At 43.8% G+C, this 21292-nt stretch overlaps 1 protein-coding gene across 1 annotated transcript; it reads right to left on the reverse strand.

Annotated features, from left to right (window-relative positions):
- Positions 1-1049: 1049 nt before the first annotated feature.
- Positions 1050-20446, reverse strand: REELD1 (reeler domain containing 1). The gene is made up of 7 exons (XM_047799404.1): positions 18290-20446; positions 15546-15764; positions 9734-9956; positions 7521-7684; positions 3506-3836; positions 2938-3001; positions 1050-2058 (listed from the first exon to the last, which is right to left on the reverse strand). Exons 1-7 carry the CDS (start codon positions 18351-18353, stop codon positions 1498-1500), a joined length of 1626 nt encoding a protein of 541 aa, XP_047655360.1. The 5' UTR covers positions 18354-20446; the 3' UTR covers positions 1050-1497.
- Positions 20447-21292: the final 846 nt, after the last annotated feature.

Raw genomic sequence — 21292 nt, forward strand, 5'->3', positions numbered from 1 at the left:
CCTCCAGCAAGTTACTGAACTTATTCCTCATGAAGTTATTGTGAGAGTTAACTGTGAAAATGTATGTACTAGTTCTTAGCACAGTACCTGTGTGATTTAGGTGCTCAATCAATACATACGCTTTCCAAGTTTACAGTGTTTTTGTTTCCACATTTAAATGGATTGGGGAGTTCCCCTGGTGGCTCAGTGGTTAATGAATTTGACTAGGAACCATGAGGTTGTGGGTTCGGTCCCTGCCCTTCCTCAGTGGGTTAAGGATCCGCCGTTGCTGTGAGCTGTGGTGTAGGTCGCAGATGCGGCTCAGATCTGGTATTGCTGTGGCTGTGGTGTAGGCCGGCCGGTGGCTACAACTCTGATTAGACCCCTAGCCTGGGAAGCTCCATATGCCACAGGTGCGGCCCTAGAAAAGACCTGAAAAAAAAAAAAAAAAGGATCGGGACTCTAATGGCTTTAACTCTGAAAAGCCAGCAAATCCCGATGTGTTATATTAGGTGAGCATATTTAAGAGTTATACTCAGATCTTATTTTGAGCCCAGGTAGTATCCATGGGACTCTTGCTAAATCAGAGTGATCTTCATAAAGTCACAAAAGCGGGTAAATGGGTTTCGCCCACGATGCTTCTTTCTTAGGTAAAGGCTCTTTACAACATTTTTTTCAGCCTGACCTCAGGCCAAAGGCAAGCTGCCTGCTGGGGTTTGGGATACAGGAGTCTCTTATCAAGTGTAAATGGATGGGCAGTCTCAGGTCCATTTACACCTGATGAAGAGGCTTACTCACCCCACCCTGGTGTTTACAGCCTCCGACTGCAAGTGCGTTTTCCCGCAGATGTGGGTAACCAAACCCTCTAAAATCCTCCTTGTTTCGGATCAATTTCTATGGCAGATTTGCCACGCTCTGAGTTTCCAAGAAGACGAAATACCCTCGCACTCATCCAGTCAACAAAATCAGAGTCAACTTTGAACTCTGGATCAGAAAACAAAACTTCTTTGGGGGTGATTTGGAGAGGCCAGGGCAGGGCTGCAGTTCTTTTTCTTGCAAGAGACACAACGCCAACGTTACTTTTTTATTTTTCAAAGAATTCAAAGAGAGGAGGCTGACAGGCTGAGGAGGGACAGAAGTTCTATTTCTGCGGGTTCCTTAAGGCAACGGAGGAAGCTTAGCGGCCACGGGGGTCTAGTTAATGAGCAGGTTATACAATATTCATTATGTTGAGTTTAACTCTTCAAACAGAACATCTAATTGAGAAAAGAAAAGCAGCAGCTAAATTACAGATGTTCAGACAACAAAGCCAGGGAAGAACTCCCTCTGTTGATAAAACTGTCCTTTTGCTGCTTCCTCCACTAACTGCTCCCTGACAGGGACACGGTGAGTCCCTGTCCTCATCAGCTATTCTCATTAGCTCGGTTCTGGCTGAGACGCTCTGCGGGGTCCAAGCAGGACGCGGAGAGGCCTTCTCAGAGGTCTGATTTCTTGCCCCCCACAGAGGGAGTGATCCACTCATTCTGAGTCAGCCACAAGAAAACTGTTGTCCCTGATCCTCCTCTCGTGCACGGTCTCGCGGTCGTCACCCCTAGCAACCGCCTCCCGGGTGGGCTCCCTAAAGGACACTCCCGTCCGCTTGCGGCAGTATTGGGCATGCACATAGCGAAGGCCAACAGCCATGGCCATGCCCAGCGCGGCCGAGAGGCAAAGCAGGATTCCCAGCTGCGGAGCCCGGAGCAGGATGCCCGGAGGGGTCCTGGCTTCATCTTGCCCAAGCTCAAGCCCAGGGTTGGTCTTTCTGGGGGGTCCCACACCAGCCTCGCCATTTCCCTTCCCCACCCTGGGCTCCTTGTGCTCTGAAGGAGGCGAGAAGCTGGCAGAGGGCCTTGAGGCCTCTGCCCGGCCCCGGGCAGTGGGTGGCCTGGAGGTGACAGAGGTGTGGAAGACAGAGGTTGGTTTGGCTGCCCTGGCCCCACTCCCCATGAGTGCTCCAGAGGACCAGGGACCAGGATGGGTCAGATGGATGTTGTACAAAGAAGGCCTCACCACCGTCGTGTTAGAGGCCTTATCCTTGTCCTAGAAAAGCAAGAGGGAAAATTTGCAACTAACCTCAGTTCCTTAAAAACTCCCAGGCAGCCACTGAAAACCTAGCCTCAGGCCTCCTCTTAGAAGAGCTCAAGGGAGAACAGCCAAGCAGATAAATGTCCACTTGTCATTGATGGGAAAAGGGAGATGAATGGAAACCCCACAGAGAGGATGGAGGCCCAATTACAAGAATAAACTTAGCATCCTTTAAGATGCTTCTGGACCAATATGGGTCCCTCTCATCTCCAATGGCTGGAGTATGTCATTTGTGTTTTTTTTTTTTTTTTTTTTGACCACACCTGTGACATGCAAAAGTGCCTGGCCCTGGGATCACACCCACACCACAGCGGCGACAATGCTGGATTCTTAACCAACCTGAGCCACGGAGTGTGTCTTTTTATGCGAGAGGGACCTCTAGTCTCGCTGTAGGTTCCAATAAACTTGAGTCAGGATATTAGGCCATGTTTTATTTTGTGTTCCTTTTAAGACTTCAGAGGAATAGTAAATCACTGGGCATGTATATTTTATATGGCCCACTGATCTAACCTCTGGGATCATACATGGTATTCTGAGGCCAGTGTTATGAAGGAGAAGTAGGGGAGGAGGAGAGAGAAATTACTAAGCAAAGCTAAGTGGGAAAACAAATCATTAAAACCACTGATTTCTACAGTTGCCGATAACTTCAGAGACACTGCATATAATGGGAAGGCTGGCATTGATTGAGGAAAAGATGCTGTGTATATATCACACCCTTGCCCCCTTCTCTCTGATTTTGGCTATTAGTCTAATGCCTCTGATTTTCCAGCCTGGGACTTCCCACTCTGGAGTCAAAAATACCAAATTCACTGCCAGTGCACAACTCGGCTTTACCTGTTCATCTCTATCCGAGGGCAGGCAAGTTTCCAATGACTCAAAGCGTGGATCATTCTGAGTCCTAAAGGGAAGGGGGAAAAAAGGACTGAGGAGTCACTAAGTATTTGGATCAAACAGCAATGTTTCCTACCACTGTGGTATATACTGATAATATCATATTCATTGGAAACTCTTGAGTTTGGAGTTTGGGGGCTGGGGAGGGAATATGGGCAGGAGAGGGGAGGTGAGTGAGGACGGCAGCAGAGACTTACTAAGTGCTTTTATTTATTTACATAAAAACAGATTTATATATTATATATTTATATTTCTAAAATATAAAACATATATTTATATTTTATTTTATTTATAGCAGCACCTCAGCGATTGCTTCCTGTTCAAGACAGTAGTTCCCCCTGGGTTGTTTTCATACCCAGCCCTTCTGACCAGTAGCCCAGTACAGTCAGTGTTTCTCACACATGTAAGAATGGATATAGTTGAGATCCTTTTCTAACCGACTCCAAGAAGGTCCCATTGCTTCTACATCCTAGTATTTGACCTCATCTTACCACCTGCCCTGGCCTATTACCTGTGATGAGTGTTTGAGCTGGAAGCAAAGCTCTGTGAGAATTCCCTGAGGGCTACAAGCCCCTCCAGCCCACGGACATCCAGGGATGGTTCCAGGGTTGGGCTGCTGTCTCTGCTGGGTTGCAGGCCATTGCTGACTGCAGCAGCTGTGTGTGACGATGGCTGGAATGGAGTCTCTGCACCCCCAGGCAACGCTGTCACCCCAACACTGGCAGGAACAGGACCTAAACTGTCCTCTTCTGCAGCTCCACGTGAGGCCACAGCAGAGACATCTGCACTCTGTAGAGGAAGAGTGATGGAGAGGCCAGGAGCTATGGGGAGGTCCAGAGACACTGCAGAGAGAGGGAGAGAACATCTTCCTTGTATCCTTTCACACCCACAACCAGAATGATGGGCTAAACACTAGAGGTTTTAATGCCTGAGGACAGACCATTAACTGTGAGCCACTGGAAAGTGTCACCATAAGGATGATCTGCCCAGTCACAGAAGCCCTGACCAAGTGACAAAACACCTGATTTCTTAGGTCTTTTTGAAGAATAAGCCCCTGGCCCTCTGGGCTTGTGCATTCTCAACAGTTACCAATCCAAGAATGTAGAGACCACTGTGACCACTCTGTCTTTTCTCACTTCTGCCAGAATCTGCCTCGAGCTAAAGAAAAAAAAAAAAGTGGAATCCCATGGATCACAGATTTTTTTTTTTTTTTGGTCTTAGGAGGGCCACATCTGCGGCATGTAGAGGTCCCCAGGTTGGGGTTGAATCAGAGCTACAGCTGCTGGCCTACACCACAGTCACAGAAACTTGAGATCCGAGCCGTGTCTGCAACCTACACCACAGCTCACGGCAACGCCAGATTCTTGACCCACTGAGCGAGGCCAATGACTGAACTTGCATCATCATGGATACTAGTCAAGTTTGTTTCCACTGAGCGATGATGGGAACTCCACAGATTTTTTTTTTAAAGCCCTAGATCTTTCTTGCCATAGTACTAATGCTAAAAGTTTCCCCAGTGATGATCAAGACTGAGCCTTTTTCTCAGGCAGACGTGGGATCAGTGCCCTGCACTGTCTCCTTTCCTGCCTGTGATGAGCCGACAGGGGGCCCAGAGGTTTGAAAAAGAGCTTCGAATGGGGCAGCAAAAAACAAGCACAGGTTTTGGAGTCAGATTATTGTCTGAGTTCACTCTTCACTCTGGGGTAAGCCCTCCAGAGTGTCAACTTCTTTGTTTGCAAGATGAGACTAATAATGGTACCTCCAGCTGAGCACTGTTGAGGGGGTGGAATGAAATCGTGGCTGCAGACAGAGGAAGTGCAGCGCCTGGCACGGCTGCATCACAAACCATGTGTTTGCCACGGTGATGACTGTGGGACTTCACTGCTCTTCACATAAAAAAAGTACTGGCCCAAGTTTCTCTGGCTGAGGCTCCAACTGGGTTGGGGTGAATTCTTTATTTTTTGTGACACTTTGTTCTAATGTCGTTATTGCTCAAAAATATGGAGATCGTGATTAAAATACACACACTGCTATATGTAAAATAACCTACTGTGGAGCACAGAGAACTCTACTCAATATCTTGTAAAAACCTACAATGGAAAAGAATCTGACAATGTGTGTGTGTGTGTGTGTGTGTGTGTGTGACTGAATCACTTTGCTATATACTTGAAACTGATACAGCAATGTAAATCAACCATACTTCAGTGAAAATTTTAAGAAACCACTGAGGTTGAAGTGAAAAACAAAAGAAGGCTTACAAAGACACAGAATTTAGCAAAAATTCTGACAATTTTCACTCCTGCCTGAGCTCTAAATGCCTTCACACACTTCCAGCAGACCCACTGTGTGCTGGGCATCATGTAACCATGTAAGGTATTGGGGGTGCAGAAGTGATGCCAATTACTACCTGTTGTTTCTGAACTCAAAATCCAAGAGGACAGACTCCTGGATAGGTGACCGTATAAGTCACAGTGTGATGAGAACTTGATACCAGAGCTAAGGAAAACCATTGCACTTGCCCACCAGCAAGTAAAGCTGAAAGGTCCACTAAGGAGGTATTTGCACGGCTCTTTGAAAAGTAAAGAGGAACAGTTTGGGAGTTCCCGCTGTGGTTCAGTGGGTTAAGACCCCAACATAGTATCCATGAGGATGCAGGTTCGATCCTTGGCCTTGCTCAGTGGGTTAAAGATCCTTCATTGCCGCAAGCTGCGGAGTAGGTCATAGATGTGGCTTGGACCTGTTGTTTCTGTAGGCTGGCAGCTGCAACTCCAATTCGACCCCTTGCCTGGGAACCCCCATATGCCACTGGTACAACCTTAAAAAAAAAGGAAAAAAACAAAACAAAACAGAGGAACATTTAAGTTTAAGGAAATGTCAGGGAGTTCTCTGGTGGTGTGGTGGGTTAAGGACCCAGTGTTGTCACTGTCGTGCCTTGGGTTGCAGCTGTGACCTGGATTTGATCCCTGGCTCAGGGCATGCCACCCGCCCCCTTCTGGGGTAAAAGATAATGAAATGTCAGAAGGTAAAACATGGAGATATAAAAATAGGTCATGCCTTATGGGGTTGGGTAGGACCCCCAAGTATCCCAAGGCTGTTGGAAAATAAGCTTGAAAAATACAATATACTATCTACCCAACAGGAAAATTTCTTAAGTCACATTGGCCTACTAAAGTCTTCTTACAGGAGAGCAATCCATTTTACTTTGTTACCTGACACGTCCCCCAGTGTGTGCATGTACACACACACATTTTCCCCTTTGGGTAACACTGGGGGTTGTGTAGGGGAAGGGGCAGGAAAACAGGCAGGAGCGGAGGAGGAATATGAGCAGCAGAGTTAGGAGTTTACCTCACAGCCCTCAGACTGGAGTCTGCCACCCACCCCATCCCTAGATGGGCAGGCGGGGGACGACGACAAAGTGTCCTGCAGGGTCAACCATCAGAAAGGCTGCAAGATCAACCCACGCCTCTTCCGGAAGCCTCACTTTGATTCATACTCATATGAAAACAAATATCCTTGGGATTCGAATGCAACATTTGCATGATTTATAACATGAAACAAGAGATTTCAAGGACACGTGGGGTTTCCAGTGTCTTTTTCAGGCCACACTTTGAGACCTTGAGACCTTTTCTCTGCTTTTAGGAGTCTTTTGGTGGAAAAACTGGAGCAGCAACGCTGGGCAATGGGGAGAAGACAAAGGTTTTGTTACAGGCAGAGATGGAGGGTGTGGCCCAGGGTGGGCTCTGAGCCTGAGTGCTAGACCAGCAAAGTCTAGCCCTTTCCAGCGGGATCCTGGCCTTAACCCATTAGCCAGGAAAAAAGGAAAGAATAAAGGAGAGTTCAGATTGAGTGGATCAAAGGTTGGATCTTTGCAAATGATTGATGCCTTTATGAATGTATATGTTCAGAGCGCTTAACCTGAAATAAATAATGCAAATGGATTCCATTTCACCAGGAATTTTCGGGTGGGTCAAACATTCTCTATTTTTTAACTTTCGTTTGTTTTTTTTTAGAAGTTTATGAGTCAGTGGAGTCTAAAATCATGTGGTGAGCTGGGAAGAAAATCCATTGCCATTGAAACAGCCTCTCATGCTTGATCCTGTTCTCCAACCCAAGCTGCAAAGAGCCATCAGAAAGTAACAATAAACGCAGAATAAGCTTTTATAAAAAAAGAAGAGAGGAGGATTTCTTTCTTGAGCTCCCCATGGAGCCTCAGGGGGCTGAGGAGACAGCTGAAATCTTGTGGTGACTGCTAAGCCTAAGGGTAGGGGTGTGCTGTGTTTTGGTTTTTCGGCTCAGTGCCAACTAGAGCAGGATGAAGTGTGGTTATTGCAGGTAACCTTGTATTTGCAAGCATCCCCCGCCCCCCACCGCCAGCCATGTGATCACGTCCCCAGGCACTGTTGACGTTGCCAAGGCAGGTGTCTACTGCTTGTGTCCCAGGAACTGGCAACTGGCAATCATCACTTTTAAGCGACAATATAAATAAGGCTGCCAACCAGACTAGCGGAGGTAGCAGTGAGCTGTACCTGGGGCGGTTCCTTCCATGCCCTTTGGCCTCTGCCCGGGGATTGGCATTGGCCAGCCGAGCTCCACGTGGCCGTCGGATCGGGCTCCATTGTGTGTCTGTTGAGACACAACAGATGATTCAATCCTTGCCCAGTAAAGGAAATATGACTGGACTACTGATAAACTGTGGGAAAAGAAAGCAGAGATTCAAGGATTTAGTTAATCTTAACTAACACGCCAGGCCATCCTAATAGAAAGGAGAGAACAAAAAAAAGATAAAGCAGAGCCCCAGTCTACATGGAGAGAAGAACCCAGAGATGATTGTGATACCGTCTGGGGTGACTTCATTCTTTTTAAAAACAAAAAGTCGACAGCAGCAAATAATTAAAATAGGAGATGAGACGATAGGTACAAATCAGTTACCCTCCTGAATAAATACAGTCATCCAGAATCTCATTTGGATGAAAAAGTGTCTTCTCCGTCTGTGTCGACCCGAAAGGTTTTATCTTCAACTTTGATCGCTCACCAAGACTAGTATGTCATGAATTGAATTACAGCACTAATTGAAAGTTTTATAATTCTGCTGTACAATTGTATAATCCTATTGGAATTGTAAATGCTATTGAAAATGCAAGATAAATCATTCATATTCTAAATAATATTTTGAATACATAATGCCTTTCTTCTATGAAAATCATTTGCACAAACATGATCTCATTCATCCTCCCCCAGATTTCACCCACATAGGGACTATTGGCGAGTATCATTCTCTCACTTTAAGTATAATTAAAATGTGATTAATTTAGCTGAGGTCATCCTGAGAGTTAAGGGGCAAGTAAAAGTCACGGTTCATCACCAGGTCTATGTTATGGGGGGAAAGGATCTTGAGAAGGGAGAGAATTGGGAGATGTTTCCAATCATGGACTTAGTCCTTTTCCTATCAAATGGAGACAATGGCTTTTTTTTTTTTTTTTTTTTTAGGGCTGCATCTGAGGCATATGGAGGTTCCCAGGCTAGGGGTTGAATCAGAGCTGTAGCCACTGGCCAATGCTACAGCCACAGCAATTCGGGATCTGAGCCATCCATTTTCTCTGAATCACAGAGCATCTATGATAGTAAATCTTAAAATAGAAATAGAGGTGCTTTGAGAAATACAAGTAACTGTGCAGATGGAAGGACTTCAGACACCACACATCCCCGGCACCGGATCAGAACCAAAGGCCTGGCAGATGCTGGTGACACCACAGTCCAGTGGGTCCTGTCCTTTCCAGATGAGCAAAGTCGTCAGGGCATGCTGTGTTCCTCCTTCTTTGTCCTGTCTGCTGCATAAGGCCACCAGAGGTGGGGTGGGGAGCACACACCGGATTTCTAGGGGACAACCCAGTGGGGAGGGAGCGTGGAATCCAGATGCCTCCACCCTGTGGCACAGCCTCCCTCTTCAGTATATGGAGGTTCGGGAGAAAGAATCTGAGGAATACACACCCTTTCCTAAAAACCAACCAAACAAAAAAAATTCACTTTTTTGGTACATGTGAGTGTTGGAAAAAGAGGACAAAGCCAGTGTCTCATTGGCGTCCCTGGTGACCCAGTGGGTTAAGGATCCAGTGTTGTCACTGATGTGGCGAGGGTTCTACCCCTGGCCTGGGAACTTCCACATGCCTTGAACTCAGATGGAAAAAAAAAAAAAAAAGCCAGTGTTTCATTTTGAGGGATGATAATGCTCACATGGTGCTTTCAGTTGCCGGGAACTGCTCCTCGAACTTGGCATATATGGGCCTCTTTGTCCTTATGCCACCCTGCGAGGTGGGTGCTGTCATGGCCACACACATCTGGTGGACCATGAGCACAGGTGCGGAAGCCTCAGCCTCTCCCTGGGCCCAGGGAAGGGTCCTCCGTCTGTCTGTCTGTCTCTCCCTTTCCGAGCTGTCCCCCACCAGCAGCTGTTTTGCTCCCCAGTGAGAACCTCCTGGAGAGGATGGTCAAGGCTCATCTGTGCCCGGGACAGGGGAACACCACACACTCCTGCACCATGGATAATGGATAATGGAGTTGGGGCAATTTTTTTTTAGTCACCCTCTGTGTAGACTCTCTCTCTAGTTGAGGCGGCCCCAGGGACCCTGTCCTGGGTATAAGGTGTGGGCGAGAGGCAGGAAACAAGAGGGAAGAGAGGAGAAGCCCCCCTCTCTTCAAAGGGGAAGCTCCATTACTCAGAACCAGAACTTGACTCTCTTACAGGAACCTGATGTCCCCCGCAGGCTGGGAGGGGGCCCGCCACTGAAACCATAGATTTCTCTTCCGGGACTTGTCCGAGTGGGTGACCGTGTCAGCCTCTTCTGAACAAGTCATCAGTTTGGAATGAGGAGGAGTGAAAACAAAAGTGCCAACTATCTGATGGTCGGACACTCTTCGGGCCTGAAGTAGAAACCCCAGGAAGTCCCGCCTGCTCCTCACAGCCACTGCAACAGAGAACACCCATCAGGATCACACACGCGGAGCTCCCATGGTGGCTCAGAGGGTTAGGAACCCAACTGGTATCCATGGGGATGCTGGTTTGAGCCCTGGCCTCGCTCAGTGGGTTAAGGATCCACCATTGCCATAAGCTGTGGTGTAGGTTACAGCTGTGGCTCGGGTCTGGCCTTGCCGTGGCTGTGGTGTAGGCCAGTGGCTATAGCTCTGATTCGACCCCTAGCCTGGGAACTTCCAAAAATAAATAAATAAATAAATAAAATTTTTTTAAAAAGGTCAACGCACTCAATGGATCTCACCCAGTGACTCTATATGAGTACTTTCAAAATGAAAAGCTTTGGACCAACCCAGCCCCCAGAGAGTAAGCAATTCATTAGAAGAAAAAAAGGGTTGAAGTTCTGTTTCACACCCCATATAAATTCCATGTAGATCAAAGACAATGTAAAAATGAAATACCAAAAAAAAAAAAAAAAATAGAGAGAGAGAGAGAAAGAAAGAAAGAATGGTTTGACTTTGGGTGGTTGTTTTGTTTTAAAACTGGAGTTTGGAACAAGTCCCTAAGTAAACCTCAGTAACTATAAGGGAAAAGATGATTTCTTAAAATTCCCCATATAGAAGAAATCAAAATACAAATGATAAACTTAGATAAGTATTTGTAAGATAGAGCAGACAAATAGACAAAGACTTATGGTGAATTAATAAAAAGAAGATCAAACTGAAAATTATCAACAGACCCAAAGAGAAAATAAACAAGCCCAATCGTAATTTAAAAAAAAATTATAAATGAGACACTAGCATATTACCTATCATATTAACCAATTTCAAAATGTGTAATTACAGCTAATGTTGATAGGACAGCAGAAAAATCAGGGCACCATTCAGTAGTGCTAGAACTATAAACCATAAATCTTTTTTTTTTTTTTTATGGCCGCACCCGCAGCATATGAAAGTTCCTGGGCTAGGGATCAAATCGGAGCCACAGCTGCCCACCTACGCCACAGCCACAGCCACTCCAGATCCTTCACCTACCGATCAAGGCCAAAGATCGAACTCTCATCCTCATGGATACTAGTCAGGTTCGTAACTCGCTGAGGTGCAACAGGAACTCCAACCATGCAACTATTTGAGAGGGTAACCCGATAAGATTTTCTATATTTTGTATTCCCCACACTAACCAATACAACAAAATAATTGGATAAAACTATCCAATAATGGGAGTAAATTTCATTTCCGTCTATCACCTCTAATTCTCATCAAGAATTAGCATGTATCTGCTACTAAAAAACCAATGGGTCAATGAGGAAATCAAGAAGGAAATTAAAAACTACCTTGAAACAAATGATAATGAAGACACAACCGCTCAAAATCTATGGGATGCTGCAAAAGCAGTGCTCAGAGGGAAATTTATAGCAATACAGCCCTTTCTCAAAAAAGAAGAAAGATCCCAAATGGACAACTTAACCCTCCACCTAAACGAATTAGAAAAAGAACAAAAAAGACCTAAAGTCAGCAGAAGGAAGGAAATTATAAAGATCAAAGAAGAAATCAATAAAATAGAGATTCAAAAAAACAATAGAGAAAATTAATAAAACCAAGAGCTGCTTCTTTGAAAAGGTAAACAAAATTGACAAACCCCTGGCCAGACTCACTAAAAAGAGGAGAGAAAGAACTCAAATGAACAAAATTATAAGTGAAAAAGAAATCACAATGGATACTGCAGAAATACAAAAAACCATAAGAGAATACTATGAACAACTATATGCCAACAAATTTGACAATCTGGAAGAAATGGACAATTTTCTAGAATCTTACAGCCTGCCAAAACTGAATCAAGAAGAAACAGACCAACTGAACAGACCGATCACTAGAAATGAAATTGAAGAGGTCATAAAAACTCCCTATAAATAAAAGTCCAGGACCAGATGGCTTCACAGGCGAATTCTAACAAACATATAAAGAGGAACTGATGCCCATCCTCCTTAAACGCTTTCAAAAGGTTGAAGAAGAAGGAATACTCCCAAAGACATTCTATGATGCCACCATCACCCTCATTCCAAAACCAGACAGAGATACCACCAAAAAAGAAAACTATCGCCCAATATCATTGATGAATATAGATGCAAAATTCTCAACAAAATCTTAGCCAACCGAATCCAACAACATACCAAAAAAATTATACACCATGACCAGGTTGGGTTCATCCCAGGTTCACAAGGATGGTTCAACATACACAAATCAATCAGCATCATACACCACATTAACAAAAAAAAAAAGTCAAAAATCATATGATCATCTCAATAGACGCAGAAAAAGCATTTGACAAAGTCCAACATCCATTCATGATCAAGACCCTCGCCAAAGTGGGTATAGAGGGAACATTCCTGAATATAATCAAAGCCATTTATGAGAAACCCACAGCAAATATAATCCTCAATGGGGAAAAACTGAAAGCCTTCTCACTCCAATCGGGAACAAGACAGGGATGCCCACTCTCACCACTGCTCTTCAACATCGTTTTGGAAGTCCTAGCCACAGCAATTAGACAAACCAAAGAAATAAAAGGCATCCATATAGGAAGAGAAGAGATCAAACTGTCACTGTATGCAGATGACATGATACTATACATAGAAAACCCTAAGGACTCAACCCCAAAACTCCTTGAACTGATTAATAAATTCAGCAAAGTAGCAGGATAGAAGATGAACATTCAGAAGTCAGTTGCATTTCTGTATACCAGCAATGAAATATTAGAAAAGGAATACAAAAATACGATACCTTTTAAAATTGCACCTCACAAAATCAAATACCTCGGAATACACCTGACCAAAGAGGTAAAGGACTTATATGCCGAGAACTATAAAACTTTAATCAAAGAAATCAAAGAAGATGTAAAGAAATGGAATGATATTCCATGTTCACGGATTGGAAAAATCAATATTGTAAAAATGGCCATACTTCCCAAAGCCATCTACAGATTCAATGCAATCCCTATCCAATTACCCATGACATTTTGCACAGAACTAGAACAAACAATCCAAAAATTTATATGGAACAACAAAAGACCCAGAATCACCAAAGCAATCCTGAAAAACAAAAACCAAGCAGGAAGCATAACTCTCCCAGACTTCAAGAAATACTACAAAGCCACAGTCATCAAAACAGTGTGGTACTGGTATCAAAACAGACAGACCAACCAATGGAACAGAATAGAGAACCCGGAAATAAACCCTGACACCTATGGTCAATTAATCTTTGACAAGGGAGGCAAGAACATAAAATGGGAAAAAGAAAGTCTATTCAGCAAGCATTGCTGGGAAACCTGGACAGCTGCATGCAAAGCAATGAAACTAGAACACACCCTCACACCATGCACAAAAATAAACTCCAAATGGCTGAAAGACTTAAATATAAGACAGGACACCATCAAACTCCTAGAAGAAAACATAGGCAAAACACTCTCTGACATCAACATCATGAATATTTTCTCAGGTCAGTCTCCCAAAGCAATAGAAATAAGAGCAAAAATAAATCCATGGGACCTCATCAAACTGAAAAGCTTTTGCACAGCAAAGGAAACCCAAAAGAAAACAAAAAGACAACTTACAGAATGGGAGAAAATAGTTTCAAATAATGCAACAGACAAGGGCTTCATCTCTAGAATATATAAGCAACTTATACAACCCAACAGCAAAAAAGCCAATCAATCAATGGAAAAATGGGCAAAAGACCTGAATAGACTGTTCTCCAAGGAAGATATACAGATGGCCAGCAAACGCATGAGAAAATGCTCAACATCGCTGATTATAAGAGAAATGCAAATCAAAACAACCATGAGATACCACCTCACACCAGTCAGAATGGCCCTCATTAATAAGTCCACAAATAACAAGTGCTGGAGGGGGTGTGGAGAAAAGGGAACCCTCCTGCACTGTTGGTGGGAATGGAAACTGGTACAGCCACTATGGAGAACAGTTTGGAGATACCTTAGAAATCTATCCATAGAACTTCCATATGACCCCGCAATCCCACTCTTGGCATATATCCAGACAAGACTCTACTTAAAAGAGACACATGCACCTGCATGTTCATTGCAGCACTATTCACAATAGCCAGGACATGGAAACAACCCAAATGTCCATCAACAGATGATTGGATGAGGAAGAGGTGGTATATGTACACAATGGAATACTACTCAGCCATAAAAAAGAATGACATAATGCCATTTGCAGCAACATGGATGGAACTAGACAATCTCATACTGAGTGAAATGAGCCAGAAAGACAAAGACAAATACCATATGATATCACTTATAACTGGAATCTAATATCCAGCACAAATGAACATCTCCTCAGAAAAGAAAATCATGCACTTGGAAAATAGACTTGTGGCTGCCTGATGGGAGAGGGAGGGAGTGGGAGGGATTGGGAGCTTGGGCTTATCAGACACAACTTAGAATAGATTTACAAGGAGATCCTGCTGAGTAGCATTGAGAACTATGTCTAGATACTCATGTTGCAACAGAACAAAGGGTGGGGGAGAAAAAAATGTATACATGTAAGGATAACTTGATCCCCTTGCTGTACAGTGGGAAAATAAAAAAAAAAAGAATGTATGTGTACATATATATAAAACTGAATCACTCTGCTGTATGTACATCAGAAATTAATACCACATTGTAAATCAATTATACTTAAATAAAATTATTTTAAAAAAAGAATTAGCATGTATCAAAAGAGAGTGGAGCCAACAGCACAAACATGTGCTTGAGTTCCCTGTAGCTAAGTAGATACTTTCCTGTCTACGCTTAGCCACTGTCTTCAATGTCAGCAGCGTTTTTTCCTGCTTTTTCCAGCTGGCACCTTGGGAACTTGTCCACGGTAGGCGGGAGTGTCTCTGAAGTGTGTGTATGTGTGTTGGGGTGGCAGATGGCAGAAACATCCCTGGGGAACTATGCTCATCCAATAAATATCCCTCCTCCATCCTCTCAAGGGATGATTCAGAGGAGTGTTTCACGTGATTTCCCAGAGGGTCCCCACTGGAATTGGGCCCTGGTGTGTTGTCCACAGCAGCGACCGACTCTATTTCACACTTTTTATTGGTATTTCTTTCTTCCCTGCCGATCTTCCCCCTCTTCCTCATTTGTGCTTCCAGAGATCACTTCCCAAAGAAGCCACCTGCACTGAAGTTCTCACTCTGCTTTTGTAGACACCTGAATGAAAATAGCAGGACATGTTCCTTTATTCCCCAAATAACGTCAGTGCTAAGCAATGAGGGAAGAAGTCTGTTTCTTACACACACTTGATCTGTGACATTTGTTCAGGGTAACTGTATTTATATCTTATAATAAAGACAAAATAATTCTTTATTATAATGCCCTGCATGCCCTCTGCTCTTATCAAGATTAATGTCAATATGAAGATTAGTTTGGTAGTTTTCATGACACAAATACTGCATGCTTATTTTTGGCTACACAACTGCTTTAAGTCTAGGAAACTCCTGCCTGGAATAAACACAACTTGGAATTTGTCACCGAGATCATGGGGCCCCTCAGGGTCTCTCAAAGCCTCTCCCATCCATACCTGGAACAGTGTCACCTGGTGAGTAGGAAGAGCTGCCGGTGAGAATGGTGATGTGGTGGGTCCTGGGGTTCTGAGGCTGGGCTGGGGTGTGCTTGGGCTGCATGTCCACACAGGCCACCGAGCTGGCCCCATGGGAAAAGGCAGACGACCAGGACGCCAGGCAGAGGGCGGCACAAGCCCAGCCTGCAAGGGCAGCAGGGACCCTCATCCTGCCCTTTCCTGCATCATGAGAAACAGCAGCTTCAGTCCAGATGCTATTTCGGAAAATGATACGACATCTTTTTGAATGTGCCTGACCTGAATCCTACACTGCCTTTAAACCTGAAATATCTTTGGTGCCACCTCCCCAGATTGCAAGTGCTTCAAAGTCAAGATCAAAAAGATGTGCCACCCTACTATATATAAAATAGATAACCAACAAGGACCTATTGTTAGGTATCTCACAGGGAATTATTCTCAGTATTTTGTAATAACTTATACAGGAAAAGAATCTGAAAGAAAATATACACGTATTATATATATTTATATATAACTGAATCACTGTGCTGTCCACTAGAAATGAATACAACATTGTAAATTAACTTACACTTCGATTAAAAAAAAGCTCAGTGGGTTAAGGATCCGCCATTGCTGTTGCTGTGGCTGTGGCGTGGCCCAGCAGCTGTAGCTCCAATTCAACCCCCATCCTGAGAATGTCCACATGCCGTAGGTACAGCACTTAAAAAAAGAGTACATCTAGAGTACATCTCCTTAAAATATTAAAAAAGAGTTCCCTGGTGGCCTAGCAGTTAAGGATTTGGTGTTGTCATTGCTATGGTTTGAGTTCAGTCCCTGGCCCAGGAACTTCCACATGCTACAGGGGTGGCCCGTAAATAAATAAATAAATAACATAGCATTTCAAAACAAAACAAAACAAAAACCCAAATCTATGTGGAAATGGCCAATAAATATAGCTAGAACTTGTTAACTGAAAGGAATTTCAATTGAATTAAAGTTTAAATGTGAAAGACGAAATCACACACACATAAAAAAAAATGTGCCAGGCTATGGGAAGTGTTTCATTTCTAAACACTTTTTTTAACCCCTCTTCTTGTAATTTTCTTGTAGGACTGCTTCTTTTTAAAGAGAGGCTATACTAATTACATCAAAGAAATAAGACCAGAACATGTTTGTATCCTAATGTGAACTCCTTACAAGCTGTCTGATACCCAAGGACAATATGACTCTAAATATTATTGCTGAAATGAGACACCCACTATTCCAATATGGGCAAGCAGCAAGGCATATGGTGGCTTGGTTTAGCATCTTATCTCTCTAATTGCAAATTACAGAGTTAAATGCTACGAATCTTCTGACAACTATCAATTATTTAAAGGGGATTGTTAAATTTGTGATGCTCTGATCGCTCTTGTCCTTTCTCCTATTGAGGGTTTTTAATTATTTCACTACTTCTTTGCAGAGAAGATGAGCAGAGAAAGTTATGCCCAAGCCCATCCACTCTACACCTTGTTAAATGTACCAGCCAAAAAAAAAAAAAGCCTGGCTCAGGAATAGAATAAAATGATTGGGTAAAATAACATTTACAGAGTAAATATCATTTTTGTTTACACCTTGAATGCCCATCAACAGAAAGAATTAGAGGTTGACTTTGTCAAAGAAGTTCAGAGAGAAAGAAAATAAAGTGAGAAACAGCAAATATATTGAGTGAAGAGCTCTCTGAATAAATATTCAGGACTATCAGGTTTTTTTTAAAAAAAAATAGCTGTTTTTATAGTCCTGTGCACATGGATTTTAAAAGTTCTGCTAATATTTTGATCTAAGGAGCAGTGCAAGGAACGACAGCTCTCTTCTCTAACAAGCTGGTTTTAAAAGGTAAAAATAAAATGTAGGAGTTCCCATTGTGGCACAGCGGAAACAAATCCAACTAGGAACCATGAGGTTTCGGGTTCGATCCCTGGCCTCGCTTAGTGGGTTAAGGATCCGGCGTTGCCGTGAGCTACGGTGTAGGTCAGACTCGGCTCGGATCTGGTGTTGCTGCGGCTCTGGTGTAGGCTGGTGGCAACAGCCCCAATTAGACCCTTAGCCTGGGATCCTCCATATGTCTTGGGTGCGGCCCTAAAAAGACAAAAAAAAAAAAAAATAAGAAAGAAAAAAGAAAAAAAGATGTAAACATTTAGTGAAATTAACCATAAAAGCAGTAGACTAAGGGGGTAATCCATACAACCAAATAATCAAATGTTGGTCTTTGCCTTCCTAGCTTCACACACCATCGCCCCACTGACCTTGACACGGACCAGACACAAGGGGACAGGGTATGATCTGCAACTCGCATCTCTTAGGCTTGTCCTGAGTCCTTCAGACAACACTTTCCTCTGCTTGGTTTGTTCTCCATAAGGCAGTAAAAGTCCAAACTCTTACACCCCAAGGGGCCATTCCTACAGATCCCCAGGCACATGAAACGATGCTGAACAGTGAGCTATAAAAGCATGTTCTCAGCTGAGGGATCTCAGGGCCCTTTTCTTTTCCTTTCAGAAAAGACAAGGCTCTGGAAGCCCTTGCTGGTGGAAGGCAGTCATCTCTTCCCTAAGGCAGATCAAGCACAGAAGCCTGTGGAGGAAGTGGGGTGAGGGCCACATCCCATAGATCACAGCCAAAGCCATCAATATCATCCTTCCCCTCCTTAGATCTGGAAGTTGCTTTCCATTAGCACCTAGGCGATCTGAACCAGAAAAACATCCACTTACCTAGGAATACACTTTCCCCAGGCTTGATGGAAGAGTCTCCCCTCTTCGAGTTGCAAAGATCCATCCTTTAAACAAGTCCTTTCTTCTCCCTTCAGTTCCTCCTCAAATGGGCAGGATAACAGCTGTTACAGCTAATCCGCGGCATCCCCAGGAATTGTCCCTCGGAGTCCAAATCCAACCATAATCACCTCGGTTTCTCTAAGACCACAGACATCCTCACACACAGTTTCCATGCCAACATTGTTCAAGCCTGTGTGAAAAACTAGAAAGGACTGAAACTGGTTTTGCACACAACTGGGCCATTAGCATCCTCAGCAGAAGCCAGAGGGCTTCATCTTGGTCCCCCAGCCAAGGGGAGAGGATTAAACCAAACAAATCTCAGAGGTCTCTGCTTCTGAGTCAATGCGGATGGAAGAAATCGGCCCTGGACAGAAGAAATTGGCCCTGGTCAAATGGGATTGAAGCCATGGCCAGAGTGCAATGTTTGGTACCGAAAAAAGTCTCACATAGCATGCTTGCCCCCCTATCAATTGTGCTGAAGCTGGAATTCACACATGCACATGTGTACATGTATTATCTCCCAAGGCATGATAATAGCTCAGTCTGTGGATCAGCGGCTCTCAAAGTGAGGTCCCCAGAGCACAACATCAGTGTCACCCAGAAACTTGCTAGAAATGGAAATTCTTGGACCCCACTCCAGACCCACTGAATCAGAAACTCTGGGATGGGACCGAGCAATCTGTGACTCAAGTGATTCCCACACAATTTGAGAAGCACTGGTTTGGATTCCCCAGGCTTCTTTCCAGAACCATAAAATCAGACTCAGACTGTGCAAGAGAAACTGTAAAATCAGACTGTGCAGGAAAGAATTCTGGAAATTCCTATTTTTATTATACACCCAGGAGACAGGAGAGTCTTTTGACCAGGCAAGTTAGGAAAACCCTGAGCTGAAGAGTCACCACAAAGTCAGCAAGACTGAGAAGTCTCTAGAATCCCCATCCACCTAGGGTTTCTTGATTAAGAGTTAGGCTTCTGAAAGGACAGTGGACTCACTGCAAGTGCAGTGAATTGGGTGTCTGAATGCTGACTTTGGGTTAAACACTTATTCAGGCAAAAATGAAGGTGAATCAGGCAAGATCCAAGATCCACAGACAGAGCAAAATGGAGGAGACTCACAAGGCTCCAGCGTGTATGATTCTATTTATATATATAACATTCTGAAAAAGGCAAAATGATAGAACAGAAACAGGTCAGTGGTTGCCAGGGGCTGGGGCTGTGGGGACAAGTGACTGCAAAAGGCAACACAAGGGAATCCTTTGGGGGAAGGAATTATTGTGAATCTGAATCGATTGTGGTGGCAGTTATACAACCATTAAAACTCAGACTGTGCACCCAAAAGTGACTTTTTCTGTATGTACATAAAAAAGTAGAAGAAGCAAAAAAATGGAAGTGCCAAGTACACACAAGTAACTACTAGGCAAACGACAAGTGGGACCATAAAGGAATTATGAGATTAACTCTGTGAGAACCCAATGTCTTGGTAGAGCTTACATTTGAGCTGCACCTCAGTGAGCAAACATTTTCCTGACAACAAAGGATGGAGAACATTCTAAAATAAGAGGGGTATATTGAATGCTTTTCACTACATGCCCTTTTTACATACATGACCTATATGTCCTTTTTACATACATGTCCCTTGTAGGGTGGCCCTGCTCGAAGTATGATCCATGGACTGGCAGCACCACATCAGCTGGGAGCTTGTGAGAAATGCAGACTCTCTGTTCCCCACAGCAGAGCCCCTGAGTTGGTTTTGCATTTTCACAGGCTCTCCCAAGAATCTGCCCAGAACTCAGCTCTTGGATACTAGTCAGATTCTCAGGGGAACCTGTGACAGGTTAAGGATCCAGCGTTGTCACTGCAGTGGCTCTGGTTCAATACCTGGCCCGGGGAATTTTCACATGCCTCGAGTGCAGCCAAAAAATAATTTAATAAAAGGTAAACTGGGCCAAGCTGATAAAACCACTTTGACTCCATGATTTCACAAAACCTCCTGCTGACTTGCTTGCTGAGCTCACAGGATAAGATGGAACTTAAATACTGTTCCTCTACCAAAGTGCTTCTCTTTCCCTCCCAAAGCTAAATTCACACATGTGTTACTGAAGGAGTTATAGTTGGGCAGAAAATATTAATTCGAATATAGTTTCAATTTAAACACTATTCAAATATGGCAGCCCCCCAGTGTTTTGCTTTTCTGTGCCATGTGTATAAGAATAACCCAATTTGAAATATACAAGATATGGAAGAGTCCCAAGCAGAATTTATGCAGCCAAATTCTTTTAAATTACATATATCGTAGAAACACATCATTAAAAAAAAAAAAAAAAAAGCTTTTTACCATGGGTGTTATTTTATTTCTATGGATTTTGAATGGCTGAGACCTATTGAAAATGGGTGATCGGCCCAGGCTCTGAGCTTCCTGGTAGCTAAGTAAGAAAGGTAACCAGTTGGCCACTTCTCATTATCTTTATGGAACATAGAGAGAAAGGGGTGAAAAGAACGCATGGATAACTAGGAGGAAAAACTAGCTAAGGGTCTCCCCCCAAGGACGCTGACTGTCAGTTCCTTCATATCACCTGGCCAGGGGCTCCCCGTGGCTCCCTCCTCCAGGGCTGTGGAAGGAAGGTGTGGGGGGCATGTAACTCTGGCCTGTGGGTGACCAGCACTGGGAGGAGCAGGCAGATGACTGCACGACAGAATAATGATGAAAAATGGTCTTGACAGGCCAGGGCAATGAGCTGAATCTAACAAGATGAAATTAAACAAGGACAAATGTTAAGTGCTTTTCTTAGGTCAGGAAAAAAAAAACCAATGGCACAAACCCAAGATGGTGGAGAGATGGTTAACTAGTCAGCCTAAAAAACCAAAACCAAAACCAAACTTTAGAGATTTAAACTACAACAAAGTTAGATTCAGTTATCCTTTTTTTTTTTTTTGTCTTTTTGC

This window comes from Phacochoerus africanus, chromosome 10 (genome assembly GCF_016906955.1).
Source record: "Phacochoerus africanus isolate WHEZ1 chromosome 10, ROS_Pafr_v1, whole genome shotgun sequence".
Lineage (NCBI taxonomy): Eukaryota > Metazoa > Chordata > Mammalia > Artiodactyla > Suidae > Phacochoerus > Phacochoerus africanus.

Excerpts from the sequence above, each read along its gene's own strand:
- REELD1 (XM_047799404.1), bottom strand. The coding sequence starts at position 18,353 with ATGGATCTTTGCAACTCGAAGAGGGGAGACTCTTCCATCAAGCCTGGG. Across the intron at positions 15,765-18,289 it reads TGGGGAAAGTGTATTCCTAG|GAAAGGGCAGGATGAGGGTC; the intron begins GTAAGTGGATGT and ends CTCATGATGCAG. Across the intron at positions 2,059-2,937 it reads CCTCGGATAGAGATGAACAG|GACAAGGATAAGGCCTCTAA; the intron begins GTAAAGCCGAGT and ends TTGCTTTTCTAG.